General features: G+C 54.6%; 6 protein-coding genes across 6 annotated transcripts; 5 read left to right on the top strand and 1 right to left on the bottom strand.

The window, feature by feature from the left end:
• Positions 1 to 1,313: 1,313 nt before the first annotated feature.
• WHR41_08289 (uncharacterized protein) lies at positions 1,314 to 2,292 on the bottom strand (the record flags this gene model as incomplete). Its single annotated transcript, XM_069376893.1, has 3 exons — positions 1,314 to 1,735; positions 1,809 to 2,057; positions 2,124 to 2,292. 3 exons carry the CDS (start codon positions 2,290 to 2,292, stop codon positions 1,314 to 1,316), a joined length of 840 nt encoding a protein of 279 aa, XP_069226219.1.
• Positions 2,293 to 4,015: 1,723 nt separating this feature from the next.
• WHR41_08290 (uncharacterized protein) lies at positions 4,016 to 5,777 on the top strand (the record flags this gene model as incomplete). Its single annotated transcript, XM_069376894.1, has 2 exons — positions 4,016 to 5,058; positions 5,116 to 5,777. The coding sequence occupies exons 1-2, from the start codon at positions 4,521 to 4,523 to the stop codon at positions 5,775 to 5,777; spliced, it is 1,200 nt and encodes a 399-aa protein (XP_069226180.1). The 5' UTR covers positions 4,016 to 4,520.
• A 514-nt stretch (positions 5,778 to 6,291) lies between these two features.
• WHR41_08291 (uncharacterized protein) lies at positions 6,292 to 7,278 on the top strand (the record flags this gene model as incomplete). Its single annotated transcript, XM_069376895.1, has 1 exon — positions 6,292 to 7,278. The coding sequence occupies one exon, from the start codon at positions 6,292 to 6,294 to the stop codon at positions 7,276 to 7,278; it is 987 nt and encodes a 328-aa protein (XP_069226179.1).
• Positions 7,279 to 8,405: 1,127 nt separating this feature from the next.
• abfB (putative alpha-L-arabinofuranosidase B) lies at positions 8,406 to 9,964 on the top strand (the record flags this gene model as incomplete). The annotated part of the gene is made up of 2 exons (XM_069376896.1): positions 8,406 to 9,039; positions 9,108 to 9,964. The coding sequence occupies 2 exons, from the start codon at positions 8,406 to 8,408 to the stop codon at positions 9,962 to 9,964; spliced, it is 1,491 nt and encodes a 496-aa protein (XP_069226178.1).
• A 1,083-nt stretch (positions 9,965 to 11,047) lies between these two features.
• Positions 11,048 to 12,948, top strand: WHR41_08293 (uncharacterized protein; the record flags this gene model as incomplete). Its single annotated transcript, XM_069376897.1, has 6 exons — positions 11,048 to 11,293; positions 11,350 to 11,503; positions 11,561 to 11,866; positions 11,916 to 12,539; positions 12,600 to 12,695; positions 12,749 to 12,948. 6 exons carry the CDS (start codon positions 11,048 to 11,050, stop codon positions 12,946 to 12,948), a joined length of 1,626 nt encoding a protein of 541 aa, XP_069226177.1.
• A 2,709-nt stretch (positions 12,949 to 15,657) lies between these two features.
• On the top strand, positions 15,658 to 17,081 carry WHR41_08294 (uncharacterized protein; the record flags this gene model as incomplete). The annotated part of the gene is made up of 4 exons (XM_069376898.1): positions 15,658 to 15,914; positions 15,967 to 16,196; positions 16,245 to 16,695; positions 16,757 to 17,081. The coding sequence occupies 4 exons, from the start codon at positions 15,658 to 15,660 to the stop codon at positions 17,079 to 17,081; spliced, it is 1,263 nt and encodes a 420-aa protein (XP_069226176.1).
• Positions 17,082 to 17,151: the final 70 nt, after the last annotated feature.

A 17,151-nucleotide genomic window follows, 5' to 3' on the forward strand; every position in this document is an offset into this window, starting at 1 on the left:
CCCTCTACGACCCAAGACGGCGGAGGTCTTGGAAGGGCATCTTGACTGGTATTGCTTGCGCCATGGGCAGCGAATGTGAGGCCCAACAAGCCGTGCCCTGGCGGCTTGGGACTTGGCTGCGCTGCATGCCAAGGACGTTCCAGAACGACGAGATTTGCTTGTCGCGAGGCGTGGCGAGCTTCGCGCTGGTCTTGTCTGCGGATGTCTTGGGAGCAGCGGAAGGACACGTGAGGTCGCAAGTGATGTTGCTCTTCTCTGTCTTCGACCACGTCGACTATACCACCGCGACACGCCCACACTGCAGCAGGACACGCGCAACCCGCACGACGAGGCTTGCAGGCGGCCGGCGATGGGCGCTGGCGGTGCCTTGGGGCATTCGTTAGTCTTTCAGCCAGCCGATGTCAAAATGGCGTTGGCGGCCTCAGCCCGGCCTCTCCGCAAAACGCGCCCTCTGAGGCACCCCCCCACGTGTGGGATTGCCGCCCCGCCATTGGCCCGCTGTATAACAGATGAACTCGCGTGGTTGAACAGGGCTCGAGCACTCGAGCACGCGAGACAACGCTGCACTCGCCTCGACACACGCCTCGACACGCTGCCCTCCGAGCCCTCCCACGTTGCCATCCACGCCCTCCCACGTTGCCATCCACGCCCTCCCACGTTGCCATCCACGCCCTCCCTGTGCCAAGCACATCGCTCGTTCTGGAAGGCCGCGCTGACTTTTCCAACGCCTCTCCCGCCTCGCCGTCGACCAAAGCGAAACTGACCTCCGGACCACAGGCGTTGCAGGATGCAGCCATGTGCTTGACCATCGCCACGCCCAGCTTGTGTATCACCTCTGCAGGGTCTACCGGACCCCGCCGCCGACCTGGGGTGTAAGCAAGCGTTCTTGGGACCGAGGCTTACAACGTTTCTTATTCCCCGGAGGATTGTCTCCATTCATCTGGTGCTGCCGAGAATGTCTGGCCACTCACTTCGTGCAAAGTCATCCCGCCGGGCTATTGGGACGTATTGCTCGACAAAGACCATCCAATCGATAGTTAGATCGACTAAGAGCCTCTGGACAGCAAACCTGGACCAACATTCCAAATGGACCGCGGGTTTGCTGTGGCGCCTCTGCTAACGAACGCCTCAGGAGTTTGTCTGTTCAATTCGACGACGCCTCTTTGCTTTGACTTTTCATCCTGCAGCCGCATCACATGAGCAACAAAATTTCTTTTGTCCTCCTTCCTAATACTGGAATGATTCAGACCTATGCCCGGCCCCAACGGCCCAAATTGCTCTCTCGCATAGTGCTCCAGCACACCCTCCGCATCTCACGAATACAGTTGATCCATCCTATACCCGGCCACCTTCTCCCTCCCGATGATCATCCTCGGATGCTGCACGCTGAACACAACCATAACCAGCACCATCAACGCCGCGTCGAAAACGTACAAGTACGTCTCCGTACCCATCAACACACCTTCTTGTCCTCCCGCATACTCCGCAATGCGAAACACGCACCGCACGACGATCAGCAGACTCCCGACATACAGCACCCACAGGTAGCGCGACCACGGTAAGGACGATGCTGTTGCGCAGAGCGTCAAGTCGCCCCGCATCCGCGCGTGGAAGATCGACGCCACGAGCACGAAGAGCCCGAAGAAGAGAACTTGGAGGATCAGGCCGCCGAGCACGATGTTGTTCGCTAGCGAGGCGGAGGAGGGCGTGCTGGCTTTGGCTAGCATGCCGCCACCTGTGGTTCGCGTCCGTGTCAATTTTGTGGATCGATGTTCGTTGACTGTAAGGTAGGTTTGGGTTGTACTCACCCCCAGATTGTACGAAGAACGACAACACGTCCCCCACGACGAAGATCTTCGTCAGCCACTTTGGCCGGATTATGGAATGCTTCTGCCCACCGACTAGCACTATCAAGCGTCCGAGGATCATGTAGATCGACGCCGCGAAGAACGAAGGACCCAACAGCAGCAGCAGACTCTGTACGATGTACGGCATGAGAGTGTAGTCTGGCGCTTGCCTGGCGGAGATCGCGCGCGCGATGTAGCCGACGATTTCGACTGGGCGGGACGGCTTTCGTCAGCAAGATCGACGTTGAATGAAAGGTAGGAAGAGGTAGGCCGTACAGATTCCGCCGATGATGAAGGCGGTCAGGAACCAGGTTTTGTGCTTGATCATTTGCCAGGTGTGCTGGGTGGTGATGGCTAGGAAGAGCAGGATGAAGATTACGGGGGCCGCTTTCGAGGGCGTGTAGTGGTAGAGTTTGAACTCGGAGGGAGAGTCGCCGTCGGCCATGGTTGTTGGTTGACTCTGGGATGTCTGGAGAAATGGTTGGTGGTTGGACGTGGGGTGGTAGGCTTGATCGCTTTACGCGGTGCTGAGCTGATGTTCGGTAGTCGTGTCGGGTGATAACGATCGTGAGCAAGGTAAGGTAAGGTATTAGACACTGTTGAAGCTGCAAGAAAAGAGAAGCGATTGAGGGAGTGACAGAAATCGATTATGGACATGTGCTCAGATCAACGCAGTTGTAAGCATCCAGTCTCCTTCAAATTTAGAGGCGAAATATCTCTTGAATCGTGAACCTCGCGTTAGACCCTCGCGTTCGAGACCGACTCGCGTTCGACCCTCGGTCTCGAACCCGAAGCCAAACCCATCGTCGCTGTAGATGCACCGCCACATTTGCCAGGCGAGTCAGCACAAAGATTGGCTATTGCGCAAGCAAGCGCAAGCAAGGACATGGCCAGCAAGCACCATGTTGTGCCCAATGCTTGTGCGCTGTACCTATCTAGGGCTTTGCTTCGCTCTCGCTGCGAGCTTGATGAAGCCCGAGATCTGGGGCTTCCCATTGGACCTAGCACGGATCGGTCAACGGGCTATAAGGGTTAGGGTTGGGGTTGGCGGGACTCATCAATCTCTCAGTCACTGCTTCCTTTGAGGTCTTGGTGGTCTAAGAGCTTGTATGCGAATACGAACTAAGCTAAAGTATTTTGTTCTTCGACTTTATTCCGGTATTGTCCCTTCATTTGGATGGCTGGGTACACGAGGCATGTTACCTATGTCCAAATCTCAGATCTCGCCGTTACACAGAGTACAATCCAACCAGCAAGCGTCCGAGATGGGCTTTATGTGCGGTTCAACCCATACCAAGTAGTAAAAAAATCATGTGTGGCCTACATTGTTTTCTGTCGACATCATCAATACATCTACAATAAACTTTTCCAAGGCCTTGCGAATAACGATACAATGGGGTCCGCTGGACACGGGACCGCTGTTCGCCAACACAACCGATAGCTCTGCCACAAGCTTTCCAATCATCAAAAGAGTCCTTCCGCGAAGGGTTCCTCAATGAATCCTCAGCCATGCAGGGTCATGTAGCAGCCAACACACTGGCTCTGTGACACCCAACTTCTAGGCATGTTCAAATCGAGATACTGCTGTAAATTTCCGGCCCAACACTGGATTTCCTGGCTTACGGATCGTGATGAGCCCTAAAGGAGGTTAGAAGTGCTGTGGCCAATGTAAGGGCGAATGCAGGCGACGTCGGTGATGGGTGGCTTGTTGTATGAGGGCTCTGTGGAAGAGCCCTAACTGAGCCCTACGCGATCTATAAAAGCAGGTCGTGCTACTTCAACTTCAACTTCACCTCACCCATTCTTTGAAATCCCCTCGTCTACGCTTTTCTGCAGCGTTCCCGCCCTCTCCTTTGTCTGTTGGCAAGAAGATGATACTGGACGCCCAGACTCGACCGTGCGCTCTTCGGACTTGATCTGAATCGGGCTTGCGGAGTCACGTGCGAGTTCTCAACCCGCGCTCCAGTCCGCTGCCCGGCAATCTTGCACCTGCGCTTCCGACTCCGACTTCGCCTCCCTTTTCATCAAACGATGCCGTAACACATCCTTCGGCGGTCATTTCGTCGACCGCACAGATGTATCATCTCCACCAGCAGCCTTCGCGGACCATGACCGAGACCGCTGAAAACATATCCTGGCTCGTATCGACTGCTCATCACCGCGCCTCGGCATACCGAGGCGTTCGTCGCTTACTGCACTTGAAACTCCCTTTCCAAAGCCAAGGCTGGGCACGTTTTATATAAGAGCTGTTGGCAACAATCTCGACCTCGCGCTTCATGCTTAGTGCCTTGGCCACCTCTCCCACTGCATCTTTCCTACGGTATGGATTACACAAGCGGACGTCCGCCGGTGGCGCGCGTCACCGATAGAGCAATATACTCCCCCATACCGCTGTCGCTTTGACTTCATATCCTCGTGGCCGAGCCGCCGGCCCGCCAAGTCAAACTACGCCCCCAGCACAGTCCTGCTTGTACTTTGATTGCGCTTATAGGCAGACAAGCCTGCTAGACGGAGGCCATGTAGGTATATATGCTGGTGCCCTTCTGAGGGAGTTAGGGCTTGTTCTTCATCACTCACATTCGTTCGTTACCACACACGCGCTCAGGCAGCCGTCCGTTCCTTTTACCATCCCTGGTATCCTTTCCTACATCAACCCGCCAATCAGCTTCGACCATGTTCGTCAAGCCTATGTACGCTCTCGCCGCGGCGCTGCTGGCAGCCCCCGTGGTCCAGGGTCACTACATCTTCTCTCAACTCATTGTCAACGACCAGGCTGTCGGTGGCGACTACGAGTACATCCGCAAGAACTCCAACGACTACCAGCCGTCGAGGTTCGAGCTCCTCAACAGCGAGGACCTTCGTTGCAACAAGGGCGCCCTTTCCTCCCCGGCCAGCACCTACGAGGCGAAGGCCGGTGACAGCATCGGCGCCAAGCTCTGGAACAATGAGTTCATCGAGCACCCTGGCCCCGGCATGATCTACATGTCCAAGGCCCCGGGCGCCGTCTCCGACTACATGGGTGACGGTGACTGGTTCAAGGTCTGGGAGAGCGGCCCTGAGAACGGCCCTGCCAACGTCGACACCTCTTGGGGCACCTGGCAGAAGGACCGCATGACTTTCACCATCCCGGAGGACATTCCGGAGGGAGAGTACCTCGTCCGCTTCGAGCACGTCGGTATCCACGAGAACCACGTGGGCAAGCCTCAGTTTTGTACGCATTACTCACACCTCACCTTTGATAATTGCAATGGCTAATACTCGATCCCAGACATTGAGTGCGCCCAGCTCTCCATCGCTTCTTCGGGTACCGGCGAGCCTGGCCCCACTGTCAAGATTCCTGGCGTCTACACTGAGCAGGACCCGGCCTGGACCTACAGCATCTGGGATGGCGTGGACAACGGCTACACCATGCCCGGCCCCGCTGTCTGGAGCGGCGGTGGATCATCTGGTGGCGCTTCCACCTCGTCTGCTTCCTCTTCGTCCGGCAACTCCTCCAGCGAGGTTGCCACTGGTGGCTCGTCCTCGAGCGGCTCCTCGTCTGCCCCGAGCTCTGGCTCGTCCTCTGGCAGCTCTGGCTCGTCTTCCAGCACTGGTTCGTCCAGCGGTGCTTCCAACCCGTGGGGCGCTCCCTCGTCCGGCTCATCCAACACCGGCTCCAACCAGTGGGGCGCTCCGGCCTCTGGCTCCTCCACCGGCGGCGAGATGAGCGCCAGCGTCCCGACCACCGAGAACACCCAGGCCCAGGGCGGCGCTCCGGCCACCGGCGGCTGGGGAAGCTGGGGCGGCCAGTCCTCCGGCAACACCGGCGGCTGGGCTCCTCAGAACTCCGGCAACTGGAACGCTCAGGCCAACACTGCCGAGAAGCGCGAGTGCGATGTCGAGTACGTCGGTGGCTCGGCTGCGCGCGCGCGTCGCGCTGTTAGGGCTTAAGTGCCTTCTGTGCGGAAATGAGTAGCATTTGCTACTTTTCTTGGAGATGATGTTGAGAGGTTGTTGATTTGTGAGGGATGGGTTTCTGGGTGATGGCTTGTTGTATCATATCTCGGAAATCGAATAAACACGTGAGTGGCCCGAGGCTTTCGACTGCTGCTTTTTGCTTCCTCTTCTTTTGCTGTGGTTTAAAACTTTCGCGCGCCTAGTTCTCGCGTGATACCATCGCGCGCATGCTTACCATTGTGTGAATACCATCACGGCATACTAAGCGATATGATTTTGCGAGCAAACTTCTCTAATCCGCGATAGCCGATCGTCTGACCACGCGAGCATAGCGGGTTGAAGCGAGTGCGCTAACAAGGGTGCTTGAGATCACCCGTGGGCGCCCCTTCTTGGATTCTCCTGCGAGACGACTGTTTGCCACATCGGAGCCCTTCGCCACACTTGAGACTGCGGGAGCTGGTGATTGACGTCTAACCTCGTCAAAATTGGCATTCAAGGACAAACAAGGATGTGCTTCTCGCTTCCAACCACCGCCCATGGGCCATCGATCTCCGAACCGCCATACTCGTGCTCGCGACTCAATGGCAGCACCCACCTGGTCATTCAGAACGACAAATATCTGGAATTCCCTTACGTCTATGTCAAGATCTATTCCTCTCTGGTCGTAGTCATTGACACAGGCTGCGGAGCGCACAATGGCAAGGATGGCATCCCAGCCCAGGAGCTGAGGGACTTCATCCTGTCCGACATCTTGAGCCCTGAGCAGCGCGACCACGACTTTCTTGTCCTCTGCACACACTGCCATTTCGACCACATCGGCGGCATAGAAGCATTCGCCGCGTCTGGAGCGATGATCATAGCATCTGGTCGCGACCGCGACTTCATCAGCCCTGAACACCTAAGCGCTAACTCCCTCTGCGAAGCCTTCGGCACGAAGACGCCGCAGTACACCATTGGCCATCTTGCCCAAGATGGCGAGGAGCTGATGCACAACGGTCGCTCTCTAGGGCTCCGTGTGATCCACACGCCCGGACACACGCCGGACTCCATGGCCATCTTCGACGAGGCGGAGCGTTGGCTCTTCGTCGGCGACACGTGCTACCGGCGGCGTGCTACTATGCCCTGGGGAGAGGAGCAGGATGTTCCGGTTATCCTGCCCCTGCAAGGGAATTGGAGGGATTTCATGGACAGCCTTGAGAAGCTGGAGAACGTGGTGGCCGAGGCAGAGCAGCAGCATGGCGAGAGGGAGGTTCAGTTGGCTGCTGGGCATACGACGTCTCAAGGCTCTGCGAGGGATATTTTGCGGGAGGTCATTGGGGTGTGCAAAAGGATTGAGGCTGGGAGCGTGCCCGTGATTGCGCGCATGCGCGGTGATGCTGTGGCTCCGGGAGGCACGCTTGGGGATGAGATGTTTGTGCTTTGGCAGGACGGCGGAGAAGCGGAGTTCAGTCTGATGGCACCTGAGAGTTTTCAGGATGACTTGAGGGAGACTTGACGGAGACATACTGATGCACGTGGATTCTCACCTATCGCCGCCTGTGCCGCTTGTGCCTCCATCGCTCGACGGCGGAAAATCTGGGTTCAAGCAGTCGGAGGATGAGAAAGCACTCTCTTTCATACATTCGCGATAAAAGCATGCTCGAGAAAGCCCTCTACCGAATGATGACCGAGACAGCCAATGTCCATGAGCTCAGCTTGGAGTGAGTGACAATGATCGTTCGATGTCCCCGACCTGCAGCCAGACGAGCCGAGGTTTTACGGTATGCGCTCGAGCACGAAGCAGACAACAATGTGGCTTGCATGATGGATAAATAGGGTACGGGAGCAAGCCGCCCGCATCGGCTCCACATGTGCTTGTGCGACCCGATGTCAAGCATTTACCCAAGCACTTCGGCGCGTGTGCTTCCACACTACCAAGCATGACCGAGACCGCAATATAGCGGATGTTAGGGTTCTAGGTATACGGTCCCCGCAATCAACCCCACATCAACCCCGTCCCGACCTGGGGTTCGTGTTTCTCCGCCGGCAGTCGGATCGTGTGCCGGCTGCCAGGTCGAGAAGGGGAGTGGAATATAGAGAGAAATAGCAGGCAGTCACTGGTCAAAGATGCAAGCGTATATGGTATCCATAACCGGACATATACACAAGCAGACTTGAGGACACCGGAAAATTATTGCACGCCATGCTCTACCTGACCACGCGGACAACGCCACGATGCATGCTGCAGATTGCCCGACCACGCAAGAGACGGCACTGATGACTTTTCACGCTGCGGAGCCGGCATACATGCTTTGCCCATGCTGGCCACTTGGTAGCATTGTGCCTAGCTCTCCAGCATGGTGTCAAGCTACTGGAACAATAGATCTGTTAGACTACCGGATCAATTGCTCTAGCGTGTCCGCGGCATGACATGCTCCGACGCAATTGACATGACCTCCTACCTGCCCTCTTCGACTGGAAGCGGTCACAGTCCGCGAGCCCAAACCAAAAGACACGAATGGACATACTAGAAATGGAGTGGCCAGACTATAAATACAGCGGCTTCGTCCCAAATCTCGGTCTTCCACAATCCAGAATCTTTTGCATTTTCCATTCTGTAACGCCCTCTCGAGACTATTTAGAATGCCTCAAAAGTCCGGCCTCGCCCTAGCTCTCGGCGTCATTGCCACTCTTCCTTTCGTCTCAGCTGGGCCCTGTGACTTGGCTCCTTGTGTCGCTGCTCACGGCACGACTCGTGCCTTGTCCAAGTCTTACTCAGGCCCGCTATACCAAGTAAAGCGTGCCTCCGATGGCAAGACAACAGATATCAAACCACTCTCTGCCGGTGGTGTCGCCAACGCAGCCTCCCAAGATTCCTTCTGCGCGGGAACCACTTGCCTCATCACAGTCATCTACGATCAATCTGGGCACAACAACCACCTCACTCAAGCTCCTCCGGGTGGCGCTGCAAGTGGCCCAGATGCTGGCGGCTTTGACAATCTCGCAGCAGCCGACGGTGCTCCTGTGCTGTTGAATGGAAAGAAGGCATACGGCGTCTACATTTCCCCAGGCACGGGCTATCGCAACGATGTCACCAACGGTGTACCTACTGGTGACGCAGCTCAAAGCATCTACGCTGTCATTGACGGCACTGTCTACAATGACGGATGCTGTTTCGACTACGGAAACGCGGAAACGAACAACTTGGACACGGGAGATGGTCATATGGAGGCCATCTATTTCGGAACCAATACCATCTGGGGAAGTGGCAATGGAGGTAGGGATTTTCCCGAAGGTGTACTTTGACGAGCGTAGGCTCCGGCTAACACAAAACTATCAACGCAGCCGGGCCCTGGCTGATGGCAGATCTTGAGAACGGTCTGTTCTCTGGCTACAACGCCAAAAACAACCCTGCCGACCCCTCGATCTCGTATCAATTCCTGACGGCCATCGTGAAAGGCCAGCCGAACCAGTGGGCTCTTCGCGGCGGCAACGCTGCTTCCGGCTCGCTATCGACCTACTACTCTGGAGTCAGGCCTGCTGGATATAACCCAATGCACAAGGAGGGAGCCCTGCTGCTCGGTATCGGTGGAGACAACAGTATCTCAGGCGCCGGGCTCTGGTACGAGGGTTGCGTTTACGCGAAATACAACTCTGATGCTACTGAGGCTTCGATCCAGTCGGACATCGTGGCTGCGAAATACTCAAACAGTGCACTAACTACCGGCCCAGCAGTCACTGTTGGGTCGTCAGTCTCCTTCAAGGCAACAACGCCCGGTTACACGGATCGCTACCTCGCTCACTCCGGAGCCACCGTCAACACTCAAGTCGTCTCGTCTTCCAGCAGCACCACACTCAAGCAGCAAGCCAGCTGGACTGTCCGCACTGGCCTCGGCAACTCGCGCTGCGTCTCTTTCGAGTCCAAGGATACCCCCGGCAGCTTCCTGAGGCACTACAACTTCGTGCTGCAGGTCAACGCAAACGACAACTCGAAGTCGTTCAAGGAAGACGCTACTTTCTGCCCACAATCTGGGCTCAGTGGTCAAGGCAACTCGATTCGCGCATGGAACTACCCGACTCGTTACGTTCGCCACTTCAATAACGTGGGTTATGTCGCGACGAATGGTGGCACGCACGATTTCGACGCCGCGGGCGCTTTCGTCAACGACGCTACTTGGGTGCTTGGGAAGAGTTTGGCTTGAGGTGCGAACGTAGATATGGTGTACTGCAAGCGGCTCTGCTATGTCGGGAGGGCGGAGCTCGGCTGCTGTTAGTTCGAGATATGAAGAGACTCGTTGAGCTGCCAAGTTAGATAGAGAGATCTGTGAAAAGTAACATTGTCCAATACAAATGTTCAGGGAAGAGTTTTTGACAGCGTGTCAATGCCTTCGGCATCGGTTGTATATGATCGATGCGGGCGCAAGGGAATATGGCATCCAGCACAGGAGAACCTTGGAAGCTGGCCGCCAGCCCTGGACGGACCTGTTCCGCCGGTCTCGGAGACACGGCGTAGCGGCCCTGCGGATCGTGTTGAGCTAGGGTCTCCCGGACAAGATCAACGCCTGAGACAGTTATTTTTATGCTTAAAATCCGTGTTTATTTTGCGCAAACCAGCTTTGAAGACTTGCAATAGGCATGTTTGCTACACATTCGCTCAGAGATGCTGGAAGCAGTCCTTAGGCTCGTACATCTGGTCTCCCACAATCTCTTACCATCCGACGACTGGCGCTGGACTGATCGTAATCTGTGGCACACTCCACATTTCGCAGAGTGAACTTGGTCCAGGCGGAAGGCTCGGCTTTCTTCAAACTCGACAGGGCAAATGGTAGTCGTGATACATGATGACATCAGGGTCGAAGCACACTATAATGATGACCGAAGGAGTTGACGGGTAGCGGCCCGACGGCCATAGGCAGATCAGATGTCGATCAAGCAAAATCTGGATGCAGCTTGCGTGTGTTGTTGCGTTGCTCAGCTGGTAGACGGATTAAAGGAGAGCACGTCAGTCACTTACCTTTTTCCCGGGAGCGCGCTTTTTCTCAAGACACTGAGTGAGCAACACGCAAAATGCCGCACGTGCTAGAGATGCGACACATTGCTGGTCTCAGCGAAGATTCTGAGGACTATGGACATACAACGGCAAACGCGTACACGCTGAGGTCGGCCCAATGGCGCTGATCTCGATCTGATGAGGCTGTCCTGATGCGAAAGCAGGACTTCGAATATAAGACCGTCGCCTCTAGTCCCTGCATTAGTCCTGGTAGCACATCTTTCCATTTGTACAGATGCATATGATGACTCTTGGTCGACAATCTTCCACCGGCCGGCAGGTGCAGACCCTTTTTCGCGAAACTTACATAGGCTGGACATTACGATCTCTCGGCGTTACACATATCTTCTCGTACAGCGACGAAGAGTGTCAGGGCATACCGGAGAAAGATTATATACCAGCCGACTCTGATCAAGATAGCGACTCAACGAAAGCTGAGAATCCTTTCCTTGTACGGTTCGTTCCAGAATATGATCTTGGCGTAAGAATACTTTGTATCTCATGCGATCAGTACTAGTAAGCTAACGCTCACAACAGAATCCACGACATTGGCCATTGGGGGTCAAGATTATCGTCACCGCCATCATAAATCTTGTGACCGTGGCGTGCTACATGGGTGCTTCTCTGTGGTCGGCTAGTACGGAGGGCTTCAAAGAAGCCCTGGGCATCAGCACAACAGTGGCGAATTCGGGTACGGACATTATCTTGGGATATTCAGCGGTCGACTTCGGAGCTAACTCTTTTAAAGGAACTTCTCTCTACCTCTTCGGGCTCGCTATCGGCGGTATGCTGTTCAGCCCCATATGCGAATTGCCCCAGGTCGGAAAGACACATGTCTACATCCCCGCTCTAACGGCATACCTACTCTGTCTGTTGCCAATCTTACTCAGCGATTCTATCGTCGTCATTCTGGTGTTTCGCTTCATCACAGGATTCCTGGCTAGCCCTACGGTCTCTCTTGGAGGCGCAAGTGTGGCAGACGTTTGGGAAGCGAGGAACCTTGGTCCGCCCATGATCATATACGACGGGGCGACAGCCTTCGCTACATTCATTGGTACATCAGTCCATTGTCTAGAAGGTCTCTGATTCTGACAACTTCTCAGGCCCTGTAATGGGAAATTGGGCCGCACAATTAGCACCCGGGGAAAGCTATCGTTGGCCAATGTGGATCAACTTTTGGTTCTCGGCGATAGCATTGATCGCATGCTTCTTCTTCTTACCGGAAACATCACCAAGCACCATCCTCCACTGGCGAGCGTCTCGGATCAGGATGAAGACCGGCGACGACAGGTACCACACGAAAGGCGAAGTGGGTGTCGCAAAGCGGACAACCGGCGCGTGGATGGAGAGACTCTTCGTGAAACCCATCACACTCAACTTCAAAGAGCCGATCGTTCTTGTTTTGAACAGCTACCTTGCGCTGGTCTATGCTCTCCTGTTTGCAGCACTTGAATCGTTTCGGATTGTGTACGTGGACATCTACGGATTCACCCCTGGACAGGAAGGCTTGACCTTCATCGCTCCTTTCGTCGGATTCGTATTGTCGCAAGCTATTTACTTTGCATGGTATCAGAAATACCAAGAACCGGAGTTCGAACAGGGGACCATGAAGCCCGAGCGCCGGCTTTTACCTGCATTCTGCGCAGCTTTCACGATACCTATAGGGCTTTTCTGGTTCGGATGGAGTGCTCAAGCAAAGGTTCACCCGGCCATGCCAATCATCGGCGGTAAGTCAATCTACCTGTGTGCACCCAGATGGACGCAACTAACACTAGTAACTACCACAGGCGCATTCCTTGGCCCAAGCACGCTGTGCCTCTTCGCAGCAACCCTGAATTATCTCCCGGATGCTTATCCGGAAGTTGCTTCAACTGTCCTTGCTGGTAAGTTGCTTGAACAGCTCGTCGCTCACCGACACTAACATCTCAAATCCAAGGCAGTAATTTCACCCGCTGCGCCCTTGCTGGCATCTTTCCATTCTTCATCACGCCGCTCTACAAAGCCATTGGGCCTGGGTGGGCGTCTTCGATCTGGGCTTTGGTCGGAGTCATCTTTATGCCTGCCCCTTTTGTCATTTATCGTTCAGGTGCTTGGCTGCGCGCGAAAAGCCCGAATGCTACGAAGGACTTCGTGTAGGGCATTACGCTCGCATAATACATCCCATGGCTGAGATGCCTAGAACTTTGAGACTGGTGAAAAAAGATACGGTCGACCACACCGTGAAATAGCCGGCTACGCCAGCTCATCGTTCGCAGCATGGTGCTTTAGGGCGTATGCGTCCGATTCGAGCAAAGAAAAGCGAATGCATGCAAAGACCCCAGAGTGTGAAGTGAACCACGGTGGACCAATCAGGGAGCAACGGCACCCGGCGCTTGTCATCTGGAGGCGCGGCTGCAGCCGTGCCACGCCTCGTACATCAACAGCGTGGCCAATCTTGCCAACTGAGAAGCCGCGGAACAGACAACCGAGCCCGAGATAGGAAGATCATAGACGACGCTCGCTTGATCCTCATTTCTCATTCTGTATAGGATTGCAGAACCTCTCTGGGCCCATTCCATGGCCTTTTCCCCGTTTGAGAACCTACCTGTGGAGCTTTTCGAAGCCATCAACGTCCATGTGAGCTTGCAGGACCTGTGCAATGTTCGCCTAGCGAGCCGCTCAATGGCTTTAAACGCGACTCAAAGCCACTTTGGCTCCTTCTTGCGCTCACGATGCGTGGAAATGACAAGGCCAGCGCTGGAAACCATGGCTGATCTGACAGCCAAGGGCCGCATCGGCTGCTTCGTCAGAGAGCTCACGCTCGCTGGCGTGGTATACAACACTGCTGGACTTCATCATCAATTGCAGATGGGAACAAAAACTATGCTCGGGCGCGGGTGTGAGGGATCTGGAATGCTCGATGAGCCAAAGGAGCAGGCGACTGCGGCGGAGCTTTCACATGTGGCTACAGCACTCGACATAATGCGAGAAATTCATGTCGACTACGTCCAGTTTCATGAATCTGGAGACGATGTTACCTTGCTAACAGCTGTACTTGAGAATCTTGCATCAAACACAAAGCGCCGTGGGCTAGCATCTCTTAAATTAGATGTTGCAGAGTACCGTCAGGACACAAAAACTACACAGCCCGCATTCAACAGGTTAGCTTGGAGATCTGTGTGGCATGTGGCAGAGCAGACATTCAGAATCTTCGCAGTTGCCTTGGGTGCAGCCAGGTTACCGATACAGGAGCTCAACTTCTTTTGCAACGACTTCTCTGGCCATTGCAGTCTACAATGCCACCAACTCAGCCGCTGCGAGTGGAAGACAAGTGGCGTCATCTTCGCCCTCGCTAGCGTGGAGTCGTTATCAATCAGTTTATCCGATCGCGTACTCAATGAGACCGCACACGATGCCTTAGCGACTGGTGATCCGGTCGAGAGAAAGTTCCCACTCCAGATGCAGACGAATCTACATCAAGTCTAGGAGAGCTGAAGAAGCAGACTGCGGAAGTCGAAAACTTCAGCGGTCTGGTGACGCTATTGAATAGTTGCAAAAGGCTGAGGAGACTCGAACTCAGGCGATGCTACGTACGCCAACGTCATCCTGAGCTGAGGGATTATCAAGGAGAGAAATTCATACAATACCTCGCCGGGATCGCTCGTCTTGGAAATCTGGAGATCGTATCTTTGGGTAATTTCGTAACGAGAAAGCAAGACCTATTGGGCATTTTGCAACGACATCCAATCTGCGATCTCACGCTTGTCAACATTTCACTGTATTCCGGCGCATGGAATGACATCTTTGAACACTGCACTGCCAACATGCATGCCCTACACTTGGAAGATTTGTCTCAAGGCTGCCGAAAAATGTTATTCGGCGACTATCACGAGGACATCGAAGACTCTCTTCTCAAGGGCTTGCGTAAGTCGCAGAACACACACATACGCCACTGCAATGACCCGGAGAAGCCGATCGTATGGCGTATCCCTCGCTATCGCCGTTTAGGCCCCGACCCGGTCGTGCATCGGCGTCTAAAAAGGGTGATGAACATGTTTGGTCCGCCAGCGTCGCATTATCCTGGTCCGCACCATTGACAAAGGAGCTTTAAGGGGGAGAAACAGCTACCTTGAATCCTACTGGCGCCGGTCAGGTCTGAAAAATGGCTGTAAGGATTGCGATGATCAATCCAAGAGACAAGCCAACCTCCGGTGTCATTCAAGAATTCCTTCGCAAAATCGACACAATGGTTCCTTACGTGATATGGCGATCGCAATCTTGTAATTCGGTTCGTGATCAATTTCACAATTCTGGACTCCTATTGTTCTCCAATTGCTGCATTTCAAGCCCAAACCCTGTCGTCACCTTTCAATAGCGTCGCTGATGTGATCTGCACAATTCTTGTATCATGCCGATCCCTCAGAGCGCAATGCGCCACCCTAGCGCCAGTACCCAAACCCCGATGCAAACATCGAATGCGCTAAGTATTAATACTTGACTTCTAATTGGATGCTCCTATGCGGTTCTCCAACATCTTTGACGGGATCTGCGGTTTGCTTCTGTTCCAACAAAGATAGTGCTTGAACGCCACTGCCTTGTATCGCGCTACCGACATACTGGCGCAATGATGCAATGCACGAATAGGTATTAGTTTGAATCTCGCGCGGTCTCAACCTGTGATGTTGAGCGATGCATGGGCGTTCGACTTAGCTGGAACAATATTCCGCGCACACATGGAAGATATAAAACTAGTCCAGTCAGTCGAAAGCAAAGTGATGTACACGCAACTTCTCCCCCATCAGAGCATTCGATTTCGACGCGATCATGGTCAACTTCTTTCATGCTTTGAGCATGGCCTCGGCCGCCATGGCTATCCCTTCGTTCATGAACGATCCCGTCGCACTGGAGAAAGCCAGAGAGCTCCTCCGCCGCGATGATGCTCTCGGAATCAGCAAATCGCAGACGAATTGTGGGCCGACACCTTGCATCACGTTTGGTGAAGATGATCAGTTCATTTCACTCACCGGCGCTCACGCCTATGCCTCTCCGGGGCCGGGTGACATCCGCGGCCCTTGTCCTGGCCTCAACGCAGCTGCAAATCACGGATATCTTCCTCGTGATGGGTGAGTGACAGCACATTAGTTGTCAAGCTTCTTCGGCGTTGACACCAAACAGAATCGCTTCGATCGAGGAGACCGTTTCTGGTCTGGGTGGCCTGTACAACATGTCACCCGAGCTGGCTGCTGTCTTAGCCGCTTATGCAGTTGCACTTGATGGGAATGTGCTCCAGGGTGTGTGGTCTATCGGAGGTCCGCTGCCGCCGGACCTTCTTAGCGATGCCCTGCTTGGGACGGGTCAAGGTCTTTCATACTCGCACAACAATTACGAGGGTGACTCGTCGATCGGTTTGTGTGGATTCCCCATGCTCTTGTGAACGTGCTGACCAGGTCCAGGTCGCAATGATGCGTATCTGAACGGAGGTGACGCGCATTCGCTCAACATTACGAAGTTCGAGCGCGTGTACGAGCTCGGTGGCCCCGAAGACCGCTACACCCTGGACAAGTTTCGCGCCCGGTTCGAGGAAGTCCAAGATGAGTCGATTGCCAACAACCCGTATTATTTCACAGGCGCTTTCAGCACGGTGGTGGTCGTGCCAGCGGCTTACAATTTCGTCATCAACTTCATGTCCAATCACACCAAGGAGGAGCCCAGTGGATACCTGGACGGATACAATTTCAAGACGTTCTTTGGCGTGAGCGGCGAGCCAGGCTCATTCAAGTGGGAGCGAGGCCAAGAGCGTGTCCCGGAGAACTGGTACCGCCGCCCTTCGGACAATCCGTACACTGCTGTCGATGTATTCGCCGATGTTGGCATTGGCTACGCGGCGTATCCCAACACACTGAAGTAAGCTTTATTATCGGCATCTCCACCTGCATGTGGCCTTTTTTACTGACTTGAAGACAAGATTTGGCGGCAACACTGGCAAGCCGAACTCGTTCGTGGGCTTGAACGTCGCTGATCTGACCGGTGGTGTTTTCAATGCCAAGGATCTCTTCGAGGGGGACAACCTCGCTTGCTTCTCGTTCAGCCTGCTGCAGCAGGCAATCCCAGACTTCCTCAACACAGCATTGAACAACCTGGGGCCGATTACGGACCTGATTGACAAATATGTTGGCCCGATTGTGGGCGGCCTCAGTTGCCCGCAACAAGGCAAATACGATGTCGGTCTGTTTGACCAATTCCCGGGCTACTCTTACAGTCCGACCGGTCCGGCAACAAACTACAAGTAGGAGCGTAAGGAGTGAGGAGTGGTGCGATGCCAGACGTTTGTACCATGCAGTTTCAGGTATCATCTCACAA

Source organism: Cladosporium halotolerans, assembly GCF_011745625.1.
Source record: "Cladosporium halotolerans strain TM138-S3 chromosome Unknown Sca39, whole genome shotgun sequence".
NCBI classification, from domain to species: domain Eukaryota; kingdom Fungi; phylum Ascomycota; class Dothideomycetes; order Cladosporiales; family Cladosporiaceae; genus Cladosporium; species Cladosporium halotolerans.